A 25,377-nucleotide genomic window follows, 5' to 3' on the forward strand; every position below is an offset into this window, starting at 1 on the left:
CGGGGGAACATTCGGGGTGTTGCAGCACGCGTGAATGAAAGTACACATGTGATGGTGTGCTCCTAGGAAGGAACTTCAAGGAGCCTGGATCTGCAGGCCAACAGCCAGCAGCTAGAGACAGGTGTCCAACATCACAAGGCCCCTCAGGTCCTGCTCCAAGCCTATAGGTACCCAGTGCCTCCCAGGAGTAAACTTATCTGGACAGAGGGGCATGAGATGACAGGGCAGTGTCACCAAACTTGGGGGCAGATGCAGCCCAACCTGCAGACAGCACGGAGACAAAGGGCATTTATCACATGAGATGGCACAGATGGGGGACTGTTAACCTGTAATTAATTGGGCAGTTAGATGACATCATGTATCTGGGGCCCTCCGTGTGAACCTCCTGCCCACTCCAGCCAGCAGAGGTAGGTGCAGGAAGGCCAGGGCTGGGCAGGCATCAACACACGGTCCTTGCAGGTGTCCACAAGCTGGTGCTCATGGATTGGGAAGAGGGCTTTGTAGAGGCCTCTGGCAGGCCCCAGGTCCCAGGGGAGAGCATCATAGCAGAGCAGACATTGGAAGAGAAGAACCCATCCAGAGGGTGTAGGCAGAAAGTTGGGGAATGGAGCTGACCACATGCCCTCCCACTCGCTGCCCCACGTGTCTGCAACTCCCAAGAGAGGACACCCCAACACAGGACAGATGAGAACCGAATGGAGATATATTTTGAAACGCTCATATTTGTCTCTCCTCTCAATGTTTTTCTGTTTCTTTTCTACAATCCTGAGACTGCTGTTCATCAACCCCCAGCGTCTGCGCCACAATGTCCCAGAGAGCAGTTACGCAGGGAAGTCATTTCACAGTCAGGCGAGTTGCAGCGAGGCCGGCAGGCAGGCACCGAGGAGAGAGCAAGGTTGTTCAAATCGCCAAGAAGGGGAAGGAAACCCTGCTGGTTGTGGCCCTCCCTCCCATCAAAGGAAGTGTCTGTCTAGGCTGTTCTCACGATGTTCAGCCTCCTTGTAAGGGCCTCCTCTGCTATCTCAGCGTCCAGGTGTCCCAACGCTTCTCGACACTCAAAGCAGAAACAAAACAGGTCCCCCGCCATGCCATCCAGTTTACATGAGGGATAAAATTACATTTGTACAAAAATAGATTCATTTACCCTTCCCGGTGCGTTAAACATTCCTCCATCTTTACTCCCTGCGGACGCGGCATCCTCCCCACAGTGGCCGCACATCCCAGCTAAGGCATGGCTAGAGATCAGGGCACTCCAGCCCTGCAGCATCTGAAAATAGATGCATCCCCTGCCTCCAGAGTCACCAGAGCCTGACTGCCCCGACAGAAGGGGACCTCAGGTCCTTGCTCACAAGAAGCAAATGTACAGGAAAACAGGAAAGTCTTGATTTAAGAGAACATAAAACATCGGTAACTGTGCCGTATCTCCTGTCACTGGTGTGCAATTTCTGCAGTCTCTGTACAGCACATCCGTGTTCACAACACACCTGTGTGTGTGGGGACCAGGTCACAAGCCCCAATCCTGTGATGGTGACAGCAACTGATTAGTCACTGGTTGCCTGCTCCGGCCAGGTCTTCTGGGGTCCCAGGGGAGGGGGCTCAGGTGTCCCTTGGCATTGTCACCAAACAGCCTAGCCTAGTATCCTCGGGGATGCTGGAATTTGGAAAACTGAGGGTGTGGGGGCCAAATCCCCTCAGTGACTGCGGTTTCCGGGTGACACAGGCCAGAGCGGCCACCGGCTCTGTGCTCATACTGCCTGCAGAGCCATAGGAGGCCAAATGAATCTCCAAGCAGGGAGGTGACAGATGAGGACGATGGCCCAGAAGCAGCAGTATGGATATCATATGACCACCGGTGGCAGCTGTTATCCAACCAGGCTGAGGTGGGGATGGGTGCGGGGTGGCCAATGAGCTGACATTAGTGCTATCTTTAGAAAATTAAAGATTGTCCCACCAAAATAATAACAACAATAATAATTACAATCACCTTAATTGAGCCAGATTGGTAACACAACTAAAGGTCTAGTTAAATGAACCCAATTCTCTCCTTAGTGACATCACGTCCACACCTCCCCTGCAAACAAACAGCACTGTACACACCATGATGGTGACAATGAGGCTAAAGGAACAGGAAGCCTGCCAGGGAGTCTACGATGACAAGCAGTGGCAGGTAAGGCTATGTGGGCCAGCGGGGCTAGGGGCCATGGCCCCAAGTGCCTGAGAGCCAGCCAAGCCCAGACATGGCAGCATTCCAGAGTCAGCCCCAGGACTTTCTCCACCGGAGCCACTGACCATCCTCAGTGGCACAGAACACAGAGCACAGCGTATAACGAGGCCGGCATGAACAATGGGAGCAGTGGTCTGCAGAAGGCACGGTGCTAGGTGTGGACAGGGGAATCTATACCCCTCTGCCTGGTTCTGCCATTCCCCAAAGGCTGCATAGCGTTTCTAGGAAAGCCTAGGAGAAGGGGCAGCTGGCTGGTCCTGGGAACTGCAAGACCTCCGGTGCACATCTCTCAGGCCACCACATGGAGAGAGGGGGTACAGGGAAGATGTTTCTGGAATCTTTTACAGGCGCCTCAGCTGGCTATGGTTGGGGACTTTGAAAAGGTCCTTCCTCATAGAGCCTATGAAACTGGCTCCTCCCATCCATTACCTCCAGGCCCAACCCCCTAGATGGCTGGTTCCATGAGGGCCTTCCCCTTCCACCGCTCTGCACCAATGGGAGACCAGCTGTTGGGGAGGCAATGTGGTCATCCCCACTAAGGCACCTGCTCCTGACAAACCTGGGTTCCTGGGTCTCAGACTAGATCATGAAGACTGGGACCCAGAGAGGCTCTAGGCTGTTCAATTGGAGAGGCACACTCAGAGCCTGAGGTGAGCCACATGGACAGAGCAGAAGCCTAAGTCCACAGCCTGCCACCTGAGCAGGTGTGACAGAGCCCTTGGGTAAGATTCTGGACACTGTCCACAGACAACACCATACCAAGAGGAGTCCCAGAAAGGCCTATCAGCATTCCTAACACAAGTGGCCAGGCCAAGAAGGGGCCCATGCGAGAATTCCACTCAGAGCCTGGCATGTCAACTACACCAGGACACAGTCACCTTTCATGTCTGCACCCCCAAGTCCCTCTGGCCCTCTTTCAGGAAACTAGACTACAACACTCCTCCCTTCCCTGAGCCTCAGGATGCCCAGTGTCCTACAAGAGGCCAGCAAAAGGATAGATTGCCCACATGTTGCCCATAGGACCACTGAGTTGGAAACCCCATTCTACTTGAGCCAAGGGTAGCCCTCCAGGATGATCCTTGGCAGACCACAAAGGAAGATCTGGAATAGGGGAAAAGCCAGGCCACCACAGTCGGATAACCTGGGTTGATGAGACATATGGTGGGGGACAGTGAGACAAGAAGGAACTGGGCGGACACAACAGGGGACCTCCAGCCCATGTAGCCTTGAGGTGGTCCCAGAATCCTGCACAGTGGCTGTGGTGACATCTCAGGATATCTTTGGAAACAGGCTTTACAGGTTAGCTATGACCCAGGGGGGTAGGACCTGCCCCTACCTGTTCCTTCTTGACCCTAGGTGTCTTCCCACCCTACCTAGGTACTAGGACTCTGAACAGGCAAAGATGGGCCACTCCAAGCAGAGGTGCCACATGGGCATGTCGAGAACCAGCGACAGCAAACAGCAACTAGAACAAGACCTTCTCCCAGCTCTTGTGGCTCTAGGTGACAAAGATCCCCAGAAGCACCCCAAGCCCCTCAGGGTGACAGCAGGGTAGCCTAAGAGCATGTTGTGGGGAAGGGGGCTGGCTCGGTCTCAACCAGCTCTGGCCATGGCCCTGGGCCAAAGGCAAGCAGTAATAAAGATGACGAGGATGGTGATGCATCTTTTGAGACCACAGGACACTGCACCCCAAAGGTCCACGTGGGCCAGCAGAAAGGGCAGGGGCAGGGCTGGAGCTGAGCAGCTGTGTCCAGGCAGGGCGCAGGACCGGCGCACGGGTGGCAGGGGCCTAGGTGGTTTGATGCGGGGCCTCCAGCATCTCCATGAGGAAGGTGTCAATGGGCGTGTCCCCGATGAGCTTGAAGAAGAACAGGTGCTCCAGGCACTTGAGCCCGATGGAGCGCAGTGCAGGCAGGCGGAGCAGCAGCTTGGCGAACCTGCAGGGTGGTAGAGAATAAGGACTGGCAAGGAGACCTGGCGGTGCTTCCCCCTTCTAGTGACCTGTAGCTTCCCTAGAGACCAGCTGAGTCCAGTGGCCTGGGACCTGAATCGGGTCTGCCGAGGAAGCCGCCCGAGGTGACCCTTGGGGAAGAAGATGGAGTGAGGTACTAGAGAAAGGAGGCTCCTTCGAGACAAAAGAGCACAGGAGCAGGGGTGGGGGAGGGGGAGGTGCATCAAGATGCACGGGGCCCTGGAATGAAAGGAGCCAGTGGGAAGACTCCTGTTGGCCCGGACGGGCCTGACGGGGTTTGGGAGAGAGGTTACAAGTGTGGGCTTGCTCCATGGGCGATGGGGAGCCATAGCAAAAACGTAAACAGGCAAGAGCATGAATGGAATTGTGCACCAGAGGGGCCTCTGCAGGAACAGCTGTCTTCTGGAAGCAGTGGGGCCTTCTTCCTGGGAGGAGGCAACAGAAGGATCTGTGGGCAGCCTCACGGGGAACACGATGGTACTCCGTGGGTGACTGAAAAAGCCACAAGGTGGGGACCTCCAGTGGAGGTGGGACCAGTAGTGAGCTGGGGGATTCTCTGCTCCAGCAGGAATGCCAGCCTCCCACGAGCATCCCCAGCATGGTGTGCAGGTCCCATCCCCCACCCCCACCCCACCCCCGATTCTGATGGGCTCCTAGGCCCTGGGGAGGCCCTTGGGTCCCTCTACTCCTGGAGTATCTCCCAGGCAAAAGACGGATAGGTACGGGAAAGGAGTCTAACAGCTCATGGAAGATGGACATCCAGGCCAACTGGCCATTGCAGACAGGAGAGGACAGTGTGGGGTGGGGACAGGACCTGGGGTACCGCATGTGACCTCTGTGTCTGCTCGGGGGTCCCCCTATACACTGGAAGGGGCTCTGGGCCTCATTAATTATTAACCATGTCTTTCACTTCCAGGGAGGAAGCCTTGTGGCTGGCTGCCCCACCATCCTCAGTTTAAAGGCACAAGCATAACTTGGAGGCTGGAGGGGAGCCAGAGAACAGGCTGTTTTCTGCTGAGCTGGCGAGATGGGCTAAGGCAGGAAGCCAGGAAAAACAAGCCGTTGCCACCCTCCTGTCCTCCTCCGGGAAGTTTCACTTTAAACCAAACCAGATGAGGGCTAAGCAGCAGTGTGGACAGTTAACTATGTGTGTGCCAGGCATCAGGATGGGTTAGTGTGCCCGTCTGCCCAGTCTTCCCACCCCCTCACACCCAGTCTGCAGGCTGGGAGGCTGCAAGATGCCCTACAAGGGAAGGAGCAGAATGAAACATCAGACTGAATCCTGGGAACGCACCATTGCTCCTGGACACCTACTGTGTGCCTAGCACTAGACTGCACAGCCAGCACTGTGGACCTGACCATGACCGTAGTTGCCAGTCCGCTTTAGGCACACTGAGAAAAGGTGTGTTCCAGCTTCAGCCATCTCCTCTGCACAATCGTAAAGCACCTACATTGTGCCAGTATTTCCAGGCCTCTTAACAGGTTCATTTAATGGGTGAAGAACAGAAGGCTTTGTATTCATGAACAGTGACAAGCACCTACTCTGCACCAGGAATTAGACCAGTTCTCTCAATGGGGTACAGGGGAAGGTGTGTTGTCCTCAGAGCCTGTGAGCCAGAGGGTGGCCTAGCTCCTGCTCAGAGCCTACAAAGCATCCCAAGCTGGACTTGTGGAGGACTCCACTGTCTTGTGGCACACAAAGGGCTTCAGAAACGGGTGTTTGAACCCAGGGGTGGAGGCAGGGGCCTGTCTGGGGTGGAGAGGCGCAGCTCACCTGCCGGGCTGCTCCGGATACTTGTGTTTGCAATATGCCTCTAGTGATGCGTACACCTTCTCCCTCAGCGCCTCCACCTCGGCAGGGTTTGAAAGCCCCTTGGAGTCTGCGGAGAGAAGTGGCCTCAGGTCAGAGCCCCCAGGCTGTCTCCTAGCCACATGTAAATACAGCGGAGAGTATGTGGCACACAGCCAGGTATGGCTGCCCTGCAGACTCGCAGCTCACAGCCCAGGGGGGGTGGACACTTTGGAGTCATGCCTCTGCTCTGCCACTTGAAAGCCAAGTGACCTCAAACCAGTGCCTTGACTTTTAGGGACTCAGTTTCCCTATTTTTTTCCAGGTGGCCATGAGAGATAACCAATGTTTTCACTGCCCTCGGGCCCCACCCCACTGACAAGAAGAAAGCTGTAAGCCCATCACTGAACCACACCCCATAAGCAGATGCCCTGGAAGCCCCTCTTCAGAGCCTAGACACTGGCCACAATCCAGGCTGCAGAAATGCCACAGTCATCAACATCATCAGGGCACAGTGTTCCAGTGCAAATACTGAGGGTGGCCTGGGTCTGGGGACTCCTTGGACTTTGTCAGGTTCCTCCAATTGACCTAGCTCCTGACAAGTCAATTCTCTGCCCCACAGCCCCAGGCCTAGATCTTTCTGGTTCCCCATGCCTCCAGCCAGGCCACACAGACTTAACCTGGGATCTATGAGGCTGGAATTACAGCCTGGTGAGCTATCATGGGTAGAAGCCTGTGTCCCTGCCCTACACACCTTCTATCCACCATGGGCAGGGTGGATGAGCCCCATCTGCCAAGCCTTAGCCCATATACCACCCCCTCTCCAGCAGACAAGGATGAACTTTCAAACCCAAAAGCCCATGCATACCCTGCTGTACCAAGGGCCCCAGTCTCAGCAGCTCCCTCCCTAAGGTCTAGTCAGATCCACCCCCAACCCTGTAGGCCATCCCCTGAATTCCTGAATCTCTTCCCAAGGATCCCACATTCTCAGCTATACTATGCGTCCATCACCAGGTAGAGTGGCCACTGGTGGCATCTGTCACCACCCAGAGCTGTGAGCACAGGCCTGGCCTACTGCATGGCACCGCACAGAAGACACTGTCTCAGCTGTGACAGAAACAGCTTGGAGGCCTTGAGTACTGTGGCTCCAGAACCACAGAAAGGACTTACTGCACTTAGGCGGCTGCTCTGTCCCAAACACCCTGGAAGCCAAGGCTCGAGACAGTATTGGCTGCCCTAAGGACACCTAACAGGATGGACTGATCACCAGCCCCATCCTGGGAGCTCACTGTGACAGAAGATCACTGTGGATAGCAGAGCCCACAAGGCTCAGCCGGAGACCAGGAATGCCAAGTGAGTGCCACCTGAGCCTCTCAGTTAAGTCTCGAGAGAAGTGGAGGCACAGGATTGCTGTCGTGACAGGAACATGGGGCCCTGAAGGTCAAAGCATGAACTGGGAAGATGCGGGTGCCCTTGGTCACACAGGAGGCAGGAGGGCCATACCGGGGTTGAAGAGGACGATGGCACGCAGGCAGCCCAGCTCCGTCTTGTCCATCTGCATGTCACGCATCTTAGACACCAGCTCTGTTAGCACCCTGCAGGAAAAAGCGGGTGCCAAGGTCCACATTAGACACATCCTTACCAGGGCTCCACCAAGGGAGACCCACAGCACTCCTATGATGCCTGGCGTACACAAGGGTAGCTGGAGGCACTGGGCCGGTCAGGGCCATAGGAAAGAATCATCACCATGAGCCCATGGTTCTTTGGAGGGTGGGGTCCTCCATCACCCCAGGGCTGTCTGGGAATCTGAGCCCGGAGGAGGCACCCCAAGATTGCTGAGCCAAGAAGTGCTGTGACGAGATCTCCTGCTCTGTGGCCATCCATGGTCACCCTGCATTCACAGCTGTTTCCCTTAGCTTCAGGTTAGACTTTCCTCTGAGACAAACCCTCTTGGTAGGAGTCACTTCTCATCACCAGACACCACACAGCCTCCCCAGCAAGACGGGGACCCCCTCCCAAGGGCCTTCAAGTGTCCTTAGTCCACTCGACACACATGGAGTCTGGAGGGATCCTAGGCCCCAGTCCCATGTCAGCCACCCTGAGCAAGAGTCTCTCTGACCTCATAGCAAGGAGGAGCCCTGCCACCAAGGGTCAGACTCCACACTCCACGCACTTTGACTGAAGATGAGCTAGGACCTCTCCAACCACCACCTGGGATCCCCAGAAAATACAAGCTTAAGCCCCCAGCACCGTCACTCCAGTGCTAGCTGGGCATGTGGCTAGGGCTACATTTCCCAAAACCAGACTCAAGAGGGCGAAAGGCCCAATACCTTCTTCCCCTGTGGAACGGCCACAGAGGTAAGCTTGTCAAAGGCCCTAGGAAGGTCTGCAGCACAGAGGCTGGCACTGAGCTGAGGTTAGCAGCTGCCCCATATGTGGTCATAAACCTTTCAATACTAATACACTCTGTCTGTGTGTTCTAATCGGCCTTTTCCTGGCAAGAGCTCCGTCTGTGTACTATCCCCTCTGCCCCAAAGAACGCTAGTGGGTGGCTTTGCTCACCTCCAACTTCAGGGCTCTAAAGCTCAGGGTTCACCTGCCCCACCCCCACCCTTCTCACTCCTATGGGCTTGCTCATTCCTACTCACTGTCCTATGTCCCCTGTGTCATCCTCAGCTTCTAAACTTCAGCTGACAGAAATTGACATCCAGGTCCCCAAAACACTGAAGTCTGGCATGGGCCCTCAACTTGTACATAAGGGCTGGCCATCCAGACAAAAGGGCAAGCAGCCGTAGACCCTCACCGGGTGGGCATAAGCAAGATAGGCATTTCAGGAGAGACACTGGGTAGAGCCAGGTGGCCCTCGGACGTGGCTGCACTCCAGCCAGCCTGCTCCTTTGAGCGTGCTTCTGAGAAGCAGTTAAGGCACTTTCAGAGGCATGCATCCATATCCTCTGGGGGTGTGAGGGGCAGCAGATCTGAAACACCAGTCACTCAGTGATAGTTCAGGGCACAGTTCACCCTGGGGCTACAACAGCACCACTGCTTACGGCTGAGACGTGCCAAATGTTGACACTTATAAAACCGTACCGGCAGCATAATCTGTTTTTGTTAACCAGGTGCAGCTGTCCTTGCAGATACGCGGATCACAAAGAAGGAAGGCTGCCTGTGGCCTCAACTCCCCTGACACTGGACTCCACAGACGGCAGTCCCCATATGTCTGGCCTGCATTTTCCACACTAATGTCTTTCCTAAGCAGAGGCTGAAGATGGCCCAACTACTGAAGAGGGCACCCACCCCACCTACCTGTGGAATACAATGCATACTTAGCCAACTGGTCAAAGATGGTCCCCAACCCATCTACCCATCAAAGATGATGCTACACCACTCATATGATGAAGATGGCATCCACTCCACCTACTTATCAAAGACGGTACCTACCCTGCCCACCTATCAAAGACAGTGCCACCCACCCACCTGTCAAAGATGGCGCCCACCCCAGCACTGTGAGCACTGTTCCGATGTACGTGCAGGCCAGTGGCAAGGAGGATCCCGTCTTTCACAGCTATGGAGCGGTGGGAGAAGGAGGCAATAAGCAACTCGTTCCAGCCTGCGGGGAGAAGACATATGGTCACTCTGCTGCTTCCATGACCCCCATCACTGTCCTTTCCCCTCACCTCTGGAAGCAGCATGTTCCAGACCCATCTCTCTCCACACCCACGTCAAGGCTTCCAAAGTGAGACCCCAGTAAGTGTTACCTAGAGAAAGGCTCCCAAGCACCTACGTCTGAGCAATGCCTCTTCCTTCTACCCAGTACACGGGCAATGTGTCAGCCCCAAAAAGTCCTGTACCAGGCACACCCTCTAACAAATTCAGGGCATGGAAGCTTGTGTCTCAGAGGAGTTGGGAGAACTCCCAAAGACTTCCCTTGGGATGGAAAACTCCCAAAGACTTCCCTTGGGATGGCTATGAAATGACGCTGCCAGTCTGGGCCATGTGGAATGCCACAAGAGCTGAGTACTGAGAAGGAAAGTCACCTTGGAGCCATGTATCCCAGGCTCCAGTGCTGACCAGCCAGAGCTGTTGTGTAAAACACTACAAAGGGGCCTGGGGGAGAGAGATAAGGAGAAGACTCCACACAAACAGCCGGGACTCCTTGACAGGGCAGCACACGAGCCTTCTCAACACTAGCTTTTCCAGAAAGTGCCTGTGTCCTGAGATCCCAGGCCCCGCAGTTCCCATCTCATGTCTGCAAGCTGATATGGACACACTGACCCATTTTACAAGGGGGAAACTGAGGCAGTCAGCACTTGAGAGGGGGTGTGATAAGCCTCTCGCCAAAGGTTCAACCAACTTGGATCCTGGAGATCACTCCCAGAAACATGACCTCAGGAACCCCACAAGAGCACATGGGGCAAAGTCTGTCCATCTCATATCTAGGCATCTGAGTCCTACACTGACCAGGTCACCTGAGGCCCCAACCTAGGGCTGTCCCTTCTACGTGGGTTAGCATGCCTCAGTGGCTAGGGCAAAGACCTGGACAGTTGTGTCCCTGCTGGACAGAATGCTTCCCATAGCCTCAGAGGAGCCTGTGTTCACAAAGTGGGTCACACACCTCATCCCGAAGGGAACAGGCCCACCCAGGCAGAGGCAAACATGGCAGGATCCATATTGCTCATCTCAGCAACCCATGCCCACCAACAGATCTTTACAGGGGGAAGGCAGGAAGGTTGGGGCCTGTGTGAGCCTCACCCTAAGCAAGCAGCTTCCAAAACACTCCGTGATGTACAGGGACTCATCTATGGCTCATTTTATCTACTGGGGTGGGCTGAGAGCCCTTGGTACAAGCAGAAAAAAAAAATCAAAGCAGTTAGGGTGCTCAGGCCCCTCAAGACAGCATGGTCTCCAGGGCCCTTCACGAGAGGTGAGGCAGGTGTCAACTGTCACCACAGCTCTGCAGAGAGCAAGAGCCACAGACGCCATTCCAAACATATCCCCATCTCTCCACAGGCAGGAACCTGAGCTAAGGATCCTAACCTTGGCACCCCTACTGGTCACTTGGTGGAATCTAAGCAACAGTCACCAATGCCCCTTTAACAAATAAGGAAGAATCGGGACAGCCTGCACAGCTAGCCCCATCCCAAGTTCCAAGGCTACACACTCCTACCCGGCAGAGTCCCCTTTGCTGAGTATGAGAGACAATGCTTATGCTCCATACACTTGCATCAAGACCTCTGCTCAGAAAAGGACCTGCAGCTCCCAAGGTGGCAAGGCCGCAGAGGTGACACAGACCTGGTGGACTCTCAGCAGGAGTGATGCTCACCCCACCACTTGTGGCCTCCCCTTCCAGCCTCACCCGGCCTGGCCACTCACCCGCCCGTAGCAGGATGACCTGGTCGTCCAGAGGCAGCTCAGAGAAGTGCGGGATCCTCTTGGCCCACTCCACAAGAGTGAAGAGCTGCTTGTCTGCCGCTTGACAGATGTTGGTAACAGGGTCATTTGGCTAGAGTGGAGGAAGGACACCAATCAAGCCTCATGCCACTGGTATACTGAAAGAACAACCCTGCCTGCCCCCAAACACCCATGGGGCGGAGTCCCAGAATCCATAATCCACATCCCAACCCCTGGCATCTGAGACCTGGCACAATGAAAAGATTCTGAAGAAGAGACCCGATTATAATACCAGAGCTGGACTAGTAACATGCCAGAGGTCATCAGAGGTAGGGGGCTCAGAGCCTGAAGGGAAGAAAAGCAGATTAGGGGACATGGCTGACCAGAAGCTGGCAGGAGTCCAAGCCAGGGAGCTAGAGACCTCCAAATGCAGGAAAGGCAGGAAGAGTCAGTCCTGCCAATGCCCTAACTGGTCCCCACCAGGACAATACAGGGTCCCAGAGCTCAATGGCTGAAGATAACAGACTGTACCCCAGAAGCCACTGGGTTTGTGGCAATTTGTTGGAGCAGCCCATACCCCTGAAGAAGAGAAACAGATGTGGGAAAGGGACCGTGTGACAGGCAGGTGAGGGAGCTGAGGTAGGGCCAGACTCCATCTCTCAAGGTAACAGTAGCCCACCCAGGAGGGACGTTTTAACAGATGTGCAAGTGGAAGCTTGGGGCCAGTCCATGCTTGGTCCAGATTCCAAGTCACAGGCAGAGGAGGCATGTCACTAGAAGCCTTCCGAAAGTTCTGCCCAGAAGAGGAGAACCCAGTCCTTCTGGGTGAGGAGGCTCAGCTGGGCCTTACAGTAGGCTGGGAAGCCTATCCCAGTACCTGGCAGGTGGGCTATGGTCATGGCTCTCTGATCTCCAAAGTGTGGTAGGTAATAGTACCCAAGAACAGGGTACAGGATCCCTGGCTTTGAAAACAGAAGAGGCGAGCATCAGAAGAGAGAATCGCCTGCCTCTGAAGGGCTTCAGCTGACAGAAACCATCTGGTCGGCAGTGACGTTCAGTCTAAACACCCAGCCCCGTGTGAAGGGCCTGTAGAGGGCTCAGTGAAGGAAGGGCAATGACAAATCGGTTTCCCACTACTGGCCTGGCAGGACTGGCTGCAGAGGATGTCAGTACAGGATCCCCAGGACAGGGTCAAAAGGGATGGGAGACATCGCCCAGCCACACGACCCTCAGCAAACCTCAGAGGCCATAGTGCCCCAGGACGACAGGCACTAGGCACTCTGCTTAGCACTCAGGCTGTCCACAGCCTGGCTCTGTCTGTCAGCCACAGGCGGGTTGCTCCACGGGTGTCTTCTTTGCCTGCCACCTGCCAGGAAGCAGCCCCAAAGTGGGAGACAGAAAGTGCAGGGCCCTAGGCCAGCTGTGGGAACACATGGACCAGACGACGACAAGCCTCACACTCAAGCTCTGTGATCTCTGCCTTGCCCCAGGAAACAGTTCTCCGGCTGCCCTCTTGAATCCTAGATGTTCACAACGCCACTGGGAAAAGGAGCTCAAAGCTCTGCCTGGGTTGACTGTGCCATCTGTCAGGACTGGACACAAGACGGGAGCAAAGGACCAGAGAGGGAAGGAGGGAGGCACTACACAGGTGGGAGGGCCCAAGTGGAGCAGGAGCTGACTGGAGGGCTGCCTGGGAGGGGGGGGCTGGGTGGGCCCTGGCTCTGCCCTGTTCTACCCTACTGCATAGCTTCACTCCTTTGAGCTGACTCCACAGCAGACATTTAATGAGCTACTGCCTGCCAGGGAGGTGTGGTCACAAGACCACCCAGGCAGGGCCCAGAGGAGCCAGCAGCCCATCTGCGAGGCTTAGGTGCTGCCTATGCAGCCTCCTTAGATTGCGTCTATGTACGGATCAGCTCGAGGCCAGGCACAGGTGGCTAGGAGGACAGTGACCTTCCACTGTGTGGCTCTGAAGCCCTGAACCCTACGGGAGGAGGGCAAAGGCAATGTCAGAGGACATCACCAAAGACAGCCTTACTTGACAAAAGAAAACCGTAGTCACCCTTCCCAGCCCAGACAACCACCCCTCAGATCCCATTCCACAAGGCAGAGTCCTGAGGCTGCCCTCCCCTCCCTTCCAGGATTGGTAAGAGGACTTAGGGGCAGGACCCCAACCAGGATACTGGGCAGGTTCAAGTAGGCAATGTTTTCTGTGGTCTTCATGGGGGAGCTGTCATAACATAGCCATGGTTGGGTCCCCAAAAGAAGACTACCTGCAAGACCCTACACCTTCTCCCCAGTAAGGCAGCCCTGGGCCTTAGACACAAGAGAAGTGGGTAATGGGGGTTGGGGGGTGAGGCGGTGATCCTGTCACGGGGCCTCATAAGTACACAAGAGGGGATCTCCACTCACAGACTACAGAGGGAAGAGACATGTCTGAGCCCCTGGGATAGCTCAGACACCACCCCACTGACTCCTGGGATAGCCCACTATGGCACTGCCCTGTGCCCACCTCACAGCAACAGGCTAAGGCTAGGCACTAAGGAGCAAGAGAAGACCAACATAACCCCGACTGAGAGAAACTGATGGGGCCGTCCTTGAGGTCTACCTGGACTGGGCGTCTGGTCCCAGCCCAGAGGCCCACACAAAGGTCCAGGTAGAGTCTGGACACGGGGCAGACGGGCCAAGAGCTTGAGACAACGTGAGGCCTGTGGGTTTGTCCAAGGTTCTGTTCTTGGATTTACACAAGAAATACTCCAATCCGGGACATGGCTGCAGCCACCTCCTCACTGGGACCTTGGGCAAATGGAGTCTCCCACCCAAATGAGCCTATCTAGACCAATGGCCCTTGAAGTGATGGCAGGGGTCGGGGCAAGGAGGGCCAGGGGGAGGCGTTCAGGTGAGAGTCCAAGAACAGGCATGGAAGCCAGAAAGTTCTGGAACCGAGACCCTGTAGGCAGCCCAGGCAGGGAGCTAGTGGGAACCATGGCCCTTCTGGTTTTGTCGGAGGCCTGCAGCAGCTAAAGGTGGCAGATGGTACAGGAAGACTGGGGAAGGTGGCTGTTGAGGCCATGTCTACAGGTGGCCAGTTCCAGGGTGACCAGCTGGAGGGCCAAAAGACACTTCTGCTTCAACAGCCGTCATGGCAGCTGCCACCCATAAGCACCTCCCTGCTGGCTCCTCACAGCAGTAGGTAAGGACAGAGAGGCTCCGGGAAGTCATCCTGTGGCCACACACCGGTGAGAGAGCCAGCCCGGAGCCTAGCAGCTGCCAGAGAGCTTTCTGCCCAGGCTCAGCTCCCTACACCTTCCCTGAAGGGTTCCCTTGCCCTGAGGTCAAGCCTTACCACTTGGCACATGAGCCAAGACCTCACAGTGACAGCTGGCCCTGGCCCTGACCCTGCTGAGTATTTGGATGGGGCGGTCAAAGCAAGGCCAGCACCGCAGGTAGGGAGGGCCAGTATATCCAGGCAGAGTAAGGGTCGCCCAGCAGGACGGAAGTCCCACTGTCGGGGACAAGAGACCACAGCAGCCACAGGACTCTGGTTCACTGGCTGTTCAAGCAGAGGGTAAGCAAGTAAGCAACCAGGGGGAAACTAAGGCAGGCAGACATCTTGAGACTCACTGAGCTGGGGTTCAGGCCCATGTTTGCCTCCACGTATGTCTCAGTCTTGGGCTCAACAGCAAGCTCGGCTTCCAGAATCTTCTCCACGGGCATGTCCTCATTGGCACTGCTGGTGGACTCCACCTCATTCTCATTCCGGTCCTTGCCTCTCTGCCGCTCCTCCTGCACAGCTATATACAGGAGACAGTCACCTGGGCTAGCCAGGCCCTCAGTTCCTGGAACATCCCCCCATGTTCAGGGCCAGGTAGGGCTAGCTCCACAACCCTGGAGTCCTCTCCAGGGCCTGCTGAGGGAGACATACTCAAAGCCCAGCCCCATACCTGCCTGTGCCCAGCCACTGAGTGGCTGTACACCCTGAACGCACTCAGTATTTGTACCAGGAGCCCATCTGAGGTCAAGCAGATGGCCTTTCCTGGAGCTGATGGGTCACTAATGTGGGTGTGAAAGGCTTTGGTGGGCTGAGGATGTAGAGAAACCCAGGAAGGCTTCCTGGAAGAAGTGGGAATGGGCCTGAAGTGGGAAGGAAATTGAGGAAACTAATTCGGCAGAAGAAATAAAAAGGCCCAGAGGAGTGCAGGGCATGCTCCTGATGAGGAACAGGAAGTGATGACAGAGATGAACAGGTGACCACTGAAGTGATAAGCCAGAGCAAGGGACAATCACATACTGGGCAAGTGTGAAGGCATGCATCCACTGCTCCCACGCTCTTCATGCTGGGCTCTACCGACGGGAGAGGCATCCCAGCCTCACACAGCCCGCACAGCTTTGCCTCCCTCCTCCAAGATGCCACAGGCCTTGGGACCGCCCACCCTGCTTCACACTAACCACACACCAGACAAAGGCTCCCGGACAGCTGTGAGCAGACCAACTTTCGGGGATGGTGGGAGGCAGCATGGAAAGAAAGAAGTTTGGTGGCATGGGCGGCTGACTCCAACAGCTGCCTGGCCTGCAACACCTCTGGAGAACAGGTCCAGTGAAGAGGCTCAGGCAGGAGCTGAAGAGTGAGCTTTTCCTCTACCTCTAATGGTTCCCCTGGACCTGCTCTACTCTGTGCCCGCCCCTGTTCAGACACCAGCAGGATTCTAACCCCTCCTTCCATTCTGTGTTCCTGCAGCAGACTGGGTAGAGACCCGATTGTCTCTTCTGCAGAGTGATGCCTACGACAGTGCCTTTCTAAGGGCCCAAGGATGTGGCCCAGGGGATCTTTCCGGGGCTGCCATCTCAGGACCTTGGTCAGAGCTCATCCAAACCTGTCTCCTGTTCCCTGGGTGACAGAGCACAGGTTGGCAGCATCAGGATCTCAAGGGCAGGGCGGCAGCAGCCTCCTCCTCAACAGTCAGACCCCTACCTCCTGACCCCAGGCTCTCTGGCCCACAGCCCCCTTAAACGGCTTTGGAAATAAAACACAAGGGTCAACAGGAGGGATGAAGACGGAAGGGGTTCTCATACTGCAGGGGGCCTCTTGGCCCACCACCCGGGGAACAGCCTTCTCTCGTGCCCACCTCCCCTCACTCCTCCAGGGCTCCCACTGTAATGCTCAGCTCTGTGACAGTCCTGGGTGACCATTTTTTAATCCCCTGGCTACTGCTCCTTGCTGGGCCCACCAACACCATTCGGTTGAGGTTCAGACTGAACCAATACATAGCTCTCCCACGTTGGGGCCATGCTCCCCAAGACTCAGTGGCCTGGCTGTAGCACAGACTCTCTAGCCACGAAAGAGCCAAGGATGGGAGGCTGGGACGGTGTCTGCAGAACACACCAGCTGGGCCGAGGGGCTGGGCAGAGGCCGGTGTTTTGCAAGCTTGGCTCTTTTGGAAAATCTGACAGCAGGTCGGGGCTGGTGTAGAGTTGAGCACTACGGGCAGATGGCGTCCAGCCTATAGGGGCTGCAGAAGGTTGCCAGGCTCCATCCCTCCCCAGCTGGGCTTCTAGGGCCCTCCATGTGGCGGCCGCGCATCTGGGTTAGGGTCACTCCACAAGTCACAGAGGACTCTGGCACAGGGCCTGGAGAAATCAGCCCACCAATACTAAGCAGTCCACTGACAAATATCTGAACAGGCCAATCACAGCAGAGCCAGAGCCAGGCAGTCCACATCCCAAGGCCAGAAGACAGAACTCTTCAGACTTGGGCTAGGACAATGTCAACTCAACCACCTCCCCTTCCCAGATGGACGAACAGACTCAGAGAGCCAAGTACCACAGCAAACTATGGGCTCTAGAAGGAGGTGGTCTACCTCGAGCAGCTGGGATGCTTCGGGCAACTCCTTTAGCATCTCTGTACCCCACTTCCTGTAAAATGTCAACGCAGAGCTTGCCTTCCAGAAGACCCTAAAGGAAACACCTGAGCAGGCTGGCCCCACCCTGCTCGCCCAATTTCACTCCCCAGGAAGAGACTTCTTGCTCTCAGAGACAATCTTGGAATGTGGGAAGCCCAGAGGAAGGCAACCCAGAGTGCAGGCCTTCACAGCAGCCAGCTATCCCTGAGAGCTTGGCCCTGGGTGGGTGAGGGGCTCCTCACACCTGCCTCCTCCTGTGCGGGGGCAGCTGAGAATTAATTAGCAAATGTTTTGTGAAGCACTTTGAAGCCTCCAAGGGCCCCAGCAGCTCAGGGCGGCATCGTTATAAATATTATCGTTTTATTTATAGACAGCGGAGGGGGCAGAGGGAGCGGGGGATTTATGTTTTGCCAGCTCAATCACCTTTTAGACGCACTCATGTTTGACTTATGCTCCACTGGCGCCGGGAAGCCTCGGGCGGGAGGCGTCTGTAAATACAGAGCCTGGTTATCCTTCCAAGCCTGCGCAGGCCTTGCGGGGGAGGTGGCTGCCTCAGAGACTAAGGTTCCCTCGCCTGCCTGTGGTGCCTGCGGCCTGTGGTTCAGTCCTCCCAAGATCCAGAAGCAGGCTGAGCAGAGGATGACCTTCCTCCAGCACACCTGGGTCCACTCGTGGGACACGCAATCAGAGTGGGGTGTTTTGAGACTGCTCCGAAACTGGGCCCAAGTAGAACTGAGGGGCTTCAGGGGGGTATGGTGTTCAGGAACAAAGACCCTAATGCCTCCCCTGTTTGGGGGTCTGCCAGAAACTGAGACCTTTTCTGCCCCTCAACAGCCCAGGCTGGGCCTGAGACAGGCAGGATCAGGTTCTACCAACATGTACTGGCCCAACTGCCCCTTCTTAAGACAGGCAGTGGAGGTCCAGAGTGGGAGGCTTCTTCCCAGAGGCCACACAGTGCATCTAGGTCCTTGCAGCTCAGGGGACAGCCTTCCCTCCCTCAAGAACAAGTCTGGGACAAGTCACAAGAAAACTGAAGACATGGACGGCCATGCCTACATGCACAAACCCAGACAAAAGCACAAAAACACACTGTGGCCACCATGCTCCAACCCCACTATCAGCTGGACTTGAGCTGTCATGTGCTCTGTTCCACCAACAAGCCTCAGTCAGGGGGCCTTGCTGAATCTCCACAGTTCAGATGGGGACACTAGGCTCAGAGAGGCAAAGTCATAAACCTGGAGAAACAACTAAGCCAGGGCCATTTCCCTACAGCGGAAATGGTGGGCTCATCATTGTCTGTGCACATGCATGTGCACGCATGCGCGCACGCGCACACACACACACACACACACACACACGGAGCAGAAATTGCCATTTCCGTACGCAAGTGCTCCCGAGCCGGAGGACAGGGTGCAGGAAGCTAAGAGAGTCAGGAAGGAAACGCAAAGAGGCCTCAGGGGAAGGGAGCTGAGGATGGGGTGTGCAGTGTGCAGCCTCTCCAGCCTGCAGATCAACGCACCTGCAGGCCCCCCAGCCCTACCACCACCTGCCCCAGCCAGCAGGCCCAGGCTCAGCCTGTGAAGGGCACTGCCCACCCCCAGCTGGGGAATGCTGCCAAACAAGTCCCCGTGGCTGCTTGCACATGCAGGCCTCTGCTATTGCCCAACATAGATGCTATCAGCCTGCAGTATCCTTCATCAGCCTGAAGCCAGGGTGCCTCTCCCAGGGTAGGGCCACCCTACAGGGAAACATAGCTTTCTTGTGGTCAGCTCCTTCCTCACAGCACTTCTGCTCAAGCCTCAGTTTCCAGGGCTACGTGTGATGAAGCCTGGAAGAGGGAGATCTTGAGATTCAGACTCCAGAGCTTATTAGCCGCAGGGTGGGTACTTTGGGGGCTGAGCCAGCATTGGAGCCAATGGTGTACCTCCTGCATTGTCAGGGCCAAAGGCCCTGGGTTGGCAACCTGGCCTCACAGCTTCTCCAAAGACTGTCAGGCCATCCAGCTCATGCAGCCAACAGCCCCACCCACTACTCACAGAACTCTCCTCCTAGAGGTTAGCCCAGGAGAGCAGAGGGAATCGAATATGAGTTAGTTCTGGGGACTGGTCCAGACCCCAGAATGGAGAGGGGGGCAGCGTCTACTACCTAAATAAATGCAAGTAGAGGTAGGGACAGGCCCTTTGGGATCCTCCCAGAGATCCCTGAAGGGTAGGCTCTCGGGCTATTCTAGGACCAACCACCTCAACAGTGAGGCTCTGGGACTAAGGGCCACAAGCCCTGGGAAATACAACAGGTCTCAAGCGGCCAAGCCAAAGTCCCTTTCCCCCACTCACGACCAGCCATTGGGTGGCAGGCCTGAGGGCCTCCAGACATCTTAGAGCTGCTACACAGATACTCTGTGCAGTCCAAGGGGCCAAGTTCCACGGCTGCTGTGTCTGGAGCAAGAGAGAGCTTCACAGGGCTTGTACTACACACTTATGGCTCATAAATCCAGCTGGAACAAAGAGGCACAGGGTGCGGTTGGGGTGCATCTCTCCACAGGAGTGGGTAAAGCATTTCTCAGGGCTCAAAACCCTGCCACAGCGTGGCCCAAGGAACAAAGCAGACTGCAGGCCTCTGCACAGGTAAATGGACAGCCTGGAGTTCTCTCCTCTGCACCCCACTTCCTCTTCTGTGCAGGGTGGGCAACATTAGCCACAGGCATGGGGGGGGGGTGAGCATGTTATGTGCAGGGGCTGGACAGGCGGTGCTCAGTGACCCACCCACAGGAAGTACAGAGTAAGACCTAGACTGTTGACTCCAGACTCCCCATCTCAAGACTATACCACTCGATTGGGATTCGAAGGCACCACCCACAATGCCCACACCTCTAGAAGCCCAGGCAGCTGGTCTCTGAACCCTAAGCACCTAAGGGCAACTATGGGGGCAGTGGAAGAAGGGGTCACATGATCTGGAGGGTTAGAACTCTAGTGTCTGCCACATGCCAGGTCTGCTGACAGCCTTGGCTTTCACAGACACTACTCCCTTTAGCTGGCACACAGTACCTATCTGTCCATGCTCAGGTGTTAGTCTGGACACACCACTGCACAGAACCATGCTCAGCACCCAAGTCTGGGTCAGGTACCAGCTCCCAAGCTCTTGCTGACCAAAGCTAGGGACTTAAAGCCACCTGCTTATCTGGTGGTCAGTTTTAAGGGACAGGAGCTCATACCCAGAGCCTGTTACCAGGAACAACAGTACTGAGAGAGTAGGCTCGGGGCTAAGCTCAGCTCCTAAGAGGCTCACACAGGCCCACTTCTTCCTTCTGGCCAGGCACACACCTGGCCATGGCTCACCCTAGCTCTATCTACTCAAGCACCTGTCCCCTAGAGAATGTGCTGTATTGGCTATTCCCAATAAGTGCTCCCTGAGGGCATGTGGCACCCCAAGGACGGGACAGAGTATCCTACCCTTGGCAGGGCACTCCCTCCGACTGCGGGGGGGTGGGGGTGGGGGTGGAGTCAGAAGCTGGAGTCTAGCTCAGCTAGACAAATGTGTTAAGACTTGGCCCCTAATGGCCATGGAAATCTCCCAGCACAGTCAAGGTCAGACCTAAAAGACTCTATACTCTGTATGAAACACGTGCCCAGTCAAAATGCCCTGGCTAGGGATGTTCACACACACATTCCAGCCCCACAGCACACAGTTCTGTATGCTGCCCCATCACCAGCCCTGGAAATGAGGTGTGCAGGTACCCCCTGCAGCCCCTGCTGACCTCACAGCATGGAAGAACCCCACAGGAGCACAGGGCTTCTCATGAGCAAGAGGACCAGAACATATGGAAAGAAGGACAATGTGAAGAGAAAAGCAAACCCCAGCACACTCAGGCTGGTCCTGGACAGGGGCAATTAAAGAGCTGGTGAGAAGTGGAAGGACACACACTAGCCATTGGATTGGCCCCGTGCACAAGCCAGGCAGAGGAAGCTGAGGGGCAGTGCTGGAGACAGAGTGGTAGACCTTGCCTCAGAGAGTGTCCAGCCCTGTAAGGCCTGGGACTAGGACTGATGGAAGAACCTCACCCAGGTGTGAGTGCAAACACATACACACACACACACACACACACACACACACACACACACACACACACACACACACACACACACCTAACCAGAGAACTAGTGTTCCAAATGCAGGGCTAGGAGGAAACAACGTAGCTGGGAACCTAAGTGTCTAGCTATATACAACGTGACATCTGGGACCTCTGGGGGATCTCCTGGCTTGTTACGCAGCCTCCTTACCCCATACATACACATCTTGCTAATAAAACAGGCTGACAGTCCTGCTGCTCAGAGGGCCTGTGGGTTAACAGGTAACCCTGCCAGGATGAAACTGGAAGTGGCCTTGAGAAGAAGGGAAGCCCAAGATGACCCTCACATTCAACAGGCTCTGGGAATATTTTAGTGGTCTCTCGAGGCCCCCTCCGCCACTCCAACCCAAATGTGCCTCAAACCATAGGCCTACCCGATCATCCCTCACTGGGCAGATGGAGAGATGGGCAGCCAGAGACTGTGGACACTCTCTCTCTCTCTCTCTCTCTCTCTCTCTCTCTCTCTCTCTCTCTCTCTCTCTCTCTCGCCCACCTTCCTCACCCCCATGTCTACCTCCAGCCTCCTCTGCCGTGCGTGCTTCCAGCCTAGTGCTTGGTCTCCATGGACCATCTCCCCAGCCGTGTGCTGGCTCAGTCCTGCCATACCTCAAGAGGGGACTGTCTGCTCAGCTCTTGTCCTTGGGGTCAAGTCAGCAGCGGGATGGTCCCGGTCTATCTTGTCTATTGTAAAACCCCAAGGCCTAGGCACACAGCAAGCACTCAGTGAAAACCTGGTTGGGGGAGGGGCTGGCATGAAGGCAGTCCCTTGACAGGCAAGTTATAAGGACAGCTGTCTGAACAGCACAGGCTAGGGGCTGCGCTGAGCACTGAAGGGAGGGAGCACCCCATCACTGAAGGCATACAAAGGAATCCGCCAGGCTATACCCGAGTCTGGCAAACTGCAAAATTCAGGCCTGGACTCTGCTCAGATCCCTCCACGCCGAAAGCGCTGGGGAAGGGAACGATGGAGGCCTCCTGGGTCTGAGAAGAAGAGCATGCTGGGCAGGAGGCCGGCACCCGAGGCCTACCTTCCCGCTTCATGCCCATGGCCAGGCACTTCTGATAGCGGCAGTACTGACACCGGTTCCTCTGCCTCTTGTCGATCAGGCAGTCCTTGTTGTCTCGGCAGGTGTAGGTCAGGTCTTTGCGGACTGTCCTCTTGAAGAAGCCCTTGCAGCCCTCGCAGCTGTAAACCCCATAGTGCTTGCCTGTAGGGTGTGGAGAGAGGGGTGGGTGAGCTGGATTGACAGGACCCTCACCCATGTCGTGCTGCAGGCCAGGGCTCTGCCTTCAGGTTTCAGGACCCCTGTCTGGGCTCAGGCTGGACCCTGCCTGCTCCCTGCTCATCAGAGACCAGGTCCACCTCTCTATCTGCCATGGCTCTGGGTCACCACCCCGAGGACCAGCATCACCAACACTGCTGCTCTTGTACCCTGGAAGAGGATGGGCGCTGTTCTTGGCTCTCAGGCTCCTGGGGTTCAGTAGCACAATGCAGGGGGGCCCTTCAACAGGCTTAGCCCAGAGAGGAAGCTAGCTCTCAGTGCACCTCAGCCATGCATGCCTGCATCTTCTCTTGGCATGCCTCCAAGCCGCCCTTCCCATCCTGGTGTCCACCTTACCTGTGGACAAAGCGAGGCCCCTGCCTGGAACTCTCAGCCCACCCCTTGCTCTACAGGGCACAGGAGGCACCCCTGGGCTCCTGCCTCCCTGTACCCAGCTCAATGGAAAAAGCTAGGGAGGCCCTGTGAGCTTTGTCTAGGTATCGTGCTCCTGCCCACCAGGCAGTCCTACCTGAGGAGCGGTCCCCACAGATAGCACAGATGTGCTTGGTGAAGGATGCCATATTTCCTGAGGGATGGGCAGGAACCTTGAGGACGCCATTGAGGCCCAATGGGGGCTTGATGTCCTCACTGCTGCTCACGGGGTTCATGGGTGAGTTGAGCTACAAGAGGATAGTCAGGATAGTCAGGATAGATAGTCAGGATAGATCAGCCTTGCAAGGCTGGTGATGGGCATTAATGAGTGCTGGGCTTCCTACAGCTCCCCTCTATACAGCCTCACTCAGGCCACATGGCTAAGGGACAGCAGGACCACCCTCTTTAGAACAGCCCTCAGAGTACGTACCCCTCCCAGCAAACCCAGGCCACTGCAGGGTACCAGAGACCTCACATAGCCGGGGATCTCATGTCTCTCAGTACCACACAGGAGGCCCACTTACACTCCACCACCCACCTAGGAGCTACCACTGTCACTTAACACCTGCCAGGGGCCCTGGACACATGAGAGCGCAGGTGCTCTGGGCTCCCCCACCACCCAGGCTCAGGGAGGAGATTGGACTGGGCCCCTCCAGAGTCACACATATCCCCACCACCCTGCATGGCAGTGGAATCTGGGGCAGGACAAGAGAGGAGAGCAAGTGGACATTCCAGACATCGAGCCAAAGGGCCAATACGGCCATCTTGGCCTCGGCACACCCCCTGCCTCTCCCCGCCCGCTGGCCACCAGGGGTAAGCGTGGGAAACTCACCCTGTCACCCAGGCAACAGCTGCAGCGTCGCAATGACACAGCAGTTTTGGTTCCGCAGCCTCCAGCCCAGCTCTGCAGTAAGCACAGGGCCCAGAGGCGCTTCCCTCTGCCTGCCTATCTGCCAGGGCGCCAGAGCCCAGCTGGGCAGTCCCCCCCCACTTCTGAAAACCCCTGACAAAGGCAAAAAGCCAGCTGTACAGCTGCACTGCCCTTGCATAGCCCCTGCTGCCCCCTGCAAGGGGAACCTCACCTCCTTCCTCAGGGCCTCCGGCCCCATCCCCCTCTTTCTCACGGGACAGGAGCAGCGCGGAAGCACCGGCCAGAAGCTTTCTATCAGGGGGCCTGGCACTCAGAATGATTCTGCAGCCCTCGCCGGCCAGGGCTGTGAGACAGACAATGAGGCTCTGCAAGGATACCTCACTCTGGCCAGCTTTAGGTGGGCTGCTGGGAAGCCTGGAGGTCCACACAGAACCCTGAGTGTGTCAGGGGGTTGTCAAACGTGGGAGTCCTTGGTGGCAGGTAGGACATCTCGCTGCAGAAGAGAGCAGTTCATATGCTAACTGGCTGAAGGCCCTATGTAGGAATCCTGGGGTAGCAGCGGGGAGACACCACTGGCTTCTGCTGGCAAGACTGCATACACCCTCCACCCTGCTCACTATACAGGAAGCCTAACCCTGAGGGTCCTGGAGGTCTTAGCTCTGGGCAGCATACACAGCTCAGAGTCCGGGGACGCCCTGATGTCATGGCAGAGCCAAGGCTGGGCTCTAGCACCCAACGTCACCACAGGTCCACAGACACCCACAAGGATGCTCAGGGCTCCACTAGCCTGGAATCCTAAGGCTTTTTTGCCCTTCCCAGATCTGAGCTGATGGACCAGGGCCGTTTCTATTCTCCCCTTCCTCAACCTCCTCCATGGACTATAACCCCCACCCCCAGGGACTTCTGTGCTCCCTACCCACCTCTCAAGAGACCCAGGACTGGACAGCCCTCTGCTGGAGCCCATAGCCTCCCTGGGTGGGGCCATCCCATTTCCCCTTTCATATCCTTGGCATTTATTTCAGTTCTGCCAAATTGGTGCCCCACCTGTGTCCCTGCCTACCTCTCAGGCATCCTCTCTTCCACCCCGACCTCATCCTGTCCAGGCCTAGGCGAGCCCTCCACTAGCCCCCCTGAGATGGGCTCTCCGGAGCAGACCTTGGGCCTCCATCTCAGGCTCTGTATGCTCCCCACAGCTTCATTCACCATCTGGCTGGCTGCAGGCATCATGAAACATCGTGCTTACAAAGTCACTGTGGCCCCCACATGGGAGATCCTCCCGGACACCAGGAGGATCAGAGGCCTCAATGCCTTACCAGCTCTGCATTGGGGCACTCAGAAGTGCTTCCCAATTGTGAATCACCCAGGGAGGCCAGCATGGCCAGACAGGCAGGCTTGGGAAGTAGTAGGGAA

General features: G+C 56.2%; 1 protein-coding gene across 4 annotated transcripts in view; it reads right to left on the reverse strand.

Moving 5' to 3' along the window:
• Window positions 1-685: 685 nt before the first annotated feature.
• The window catches only part of Rxra (retinoid X receptor alpha), a 195,246-nt gene continuing 170,554 nt past the window's right edge, over window positions 686-25,377 (reverse strand). For 2 of the 4 annotated variants that reach the window (XM_052723429.1, XM_052723428.1), the window contains exons 3-10: window positions 23,194-23,344; window positions 22,431-22,610; window positions 15,001-15,170; window positions 11,359-11,488; window positions 9,463-9,595; window positions 7,489-7,580; window positions 5,971-6,076; window positions 686-4,161 (exon numbers count right to left, since the gene is read on the reverse strand). In XM_052723429.1, the coding sequence (XP_052579389.1) occupies window positions 4,014-4,161; window positions 5,971-6,076; window positions 7,489-7,580; window positions 9,463-9,595; window positions 11,359-11,488; window positions 15,001-15,170; window positions 22,431-22,610; window positions 23,194-23,344 (1,110 nt within the window). In that variant the 3' untranslated portion in view covers window positions 686-4,013. Of the gene's footprint in view, window positions 4,162-5,970; window positions 6,077-7,488; window positions 7,581-9,462; window positions 9,596-11,358; window positions 11,489-15,000; window positions 15,171-22,430; window positions 22,611-23,193; window positions 23,345-23,928; window positions 24,095-24,178; window positions 24,308-25,377 lie in introns of those variants that run through there. The other 2 variants (XM_052723430.1, XM_052723431.1) reach the window with 2 other exon arrangements.

Source organism: Peromyscus californicus, unplaced genomic scaffold (genome assembly GCF_007827085.1).
Source record: "Peromyscus californicus insignis strain IS unplaced genomic scaffold, ASM782708v3 Scaffold_7__1_contigs__length_154581171, whole genome shotgun sequence".
Lineage (NCBI taxonomy): Eukaryota > Metazoa > Chordata > Mammalia > Rodentia > Cricetidae > Peromyscus > Peromyscus californicus.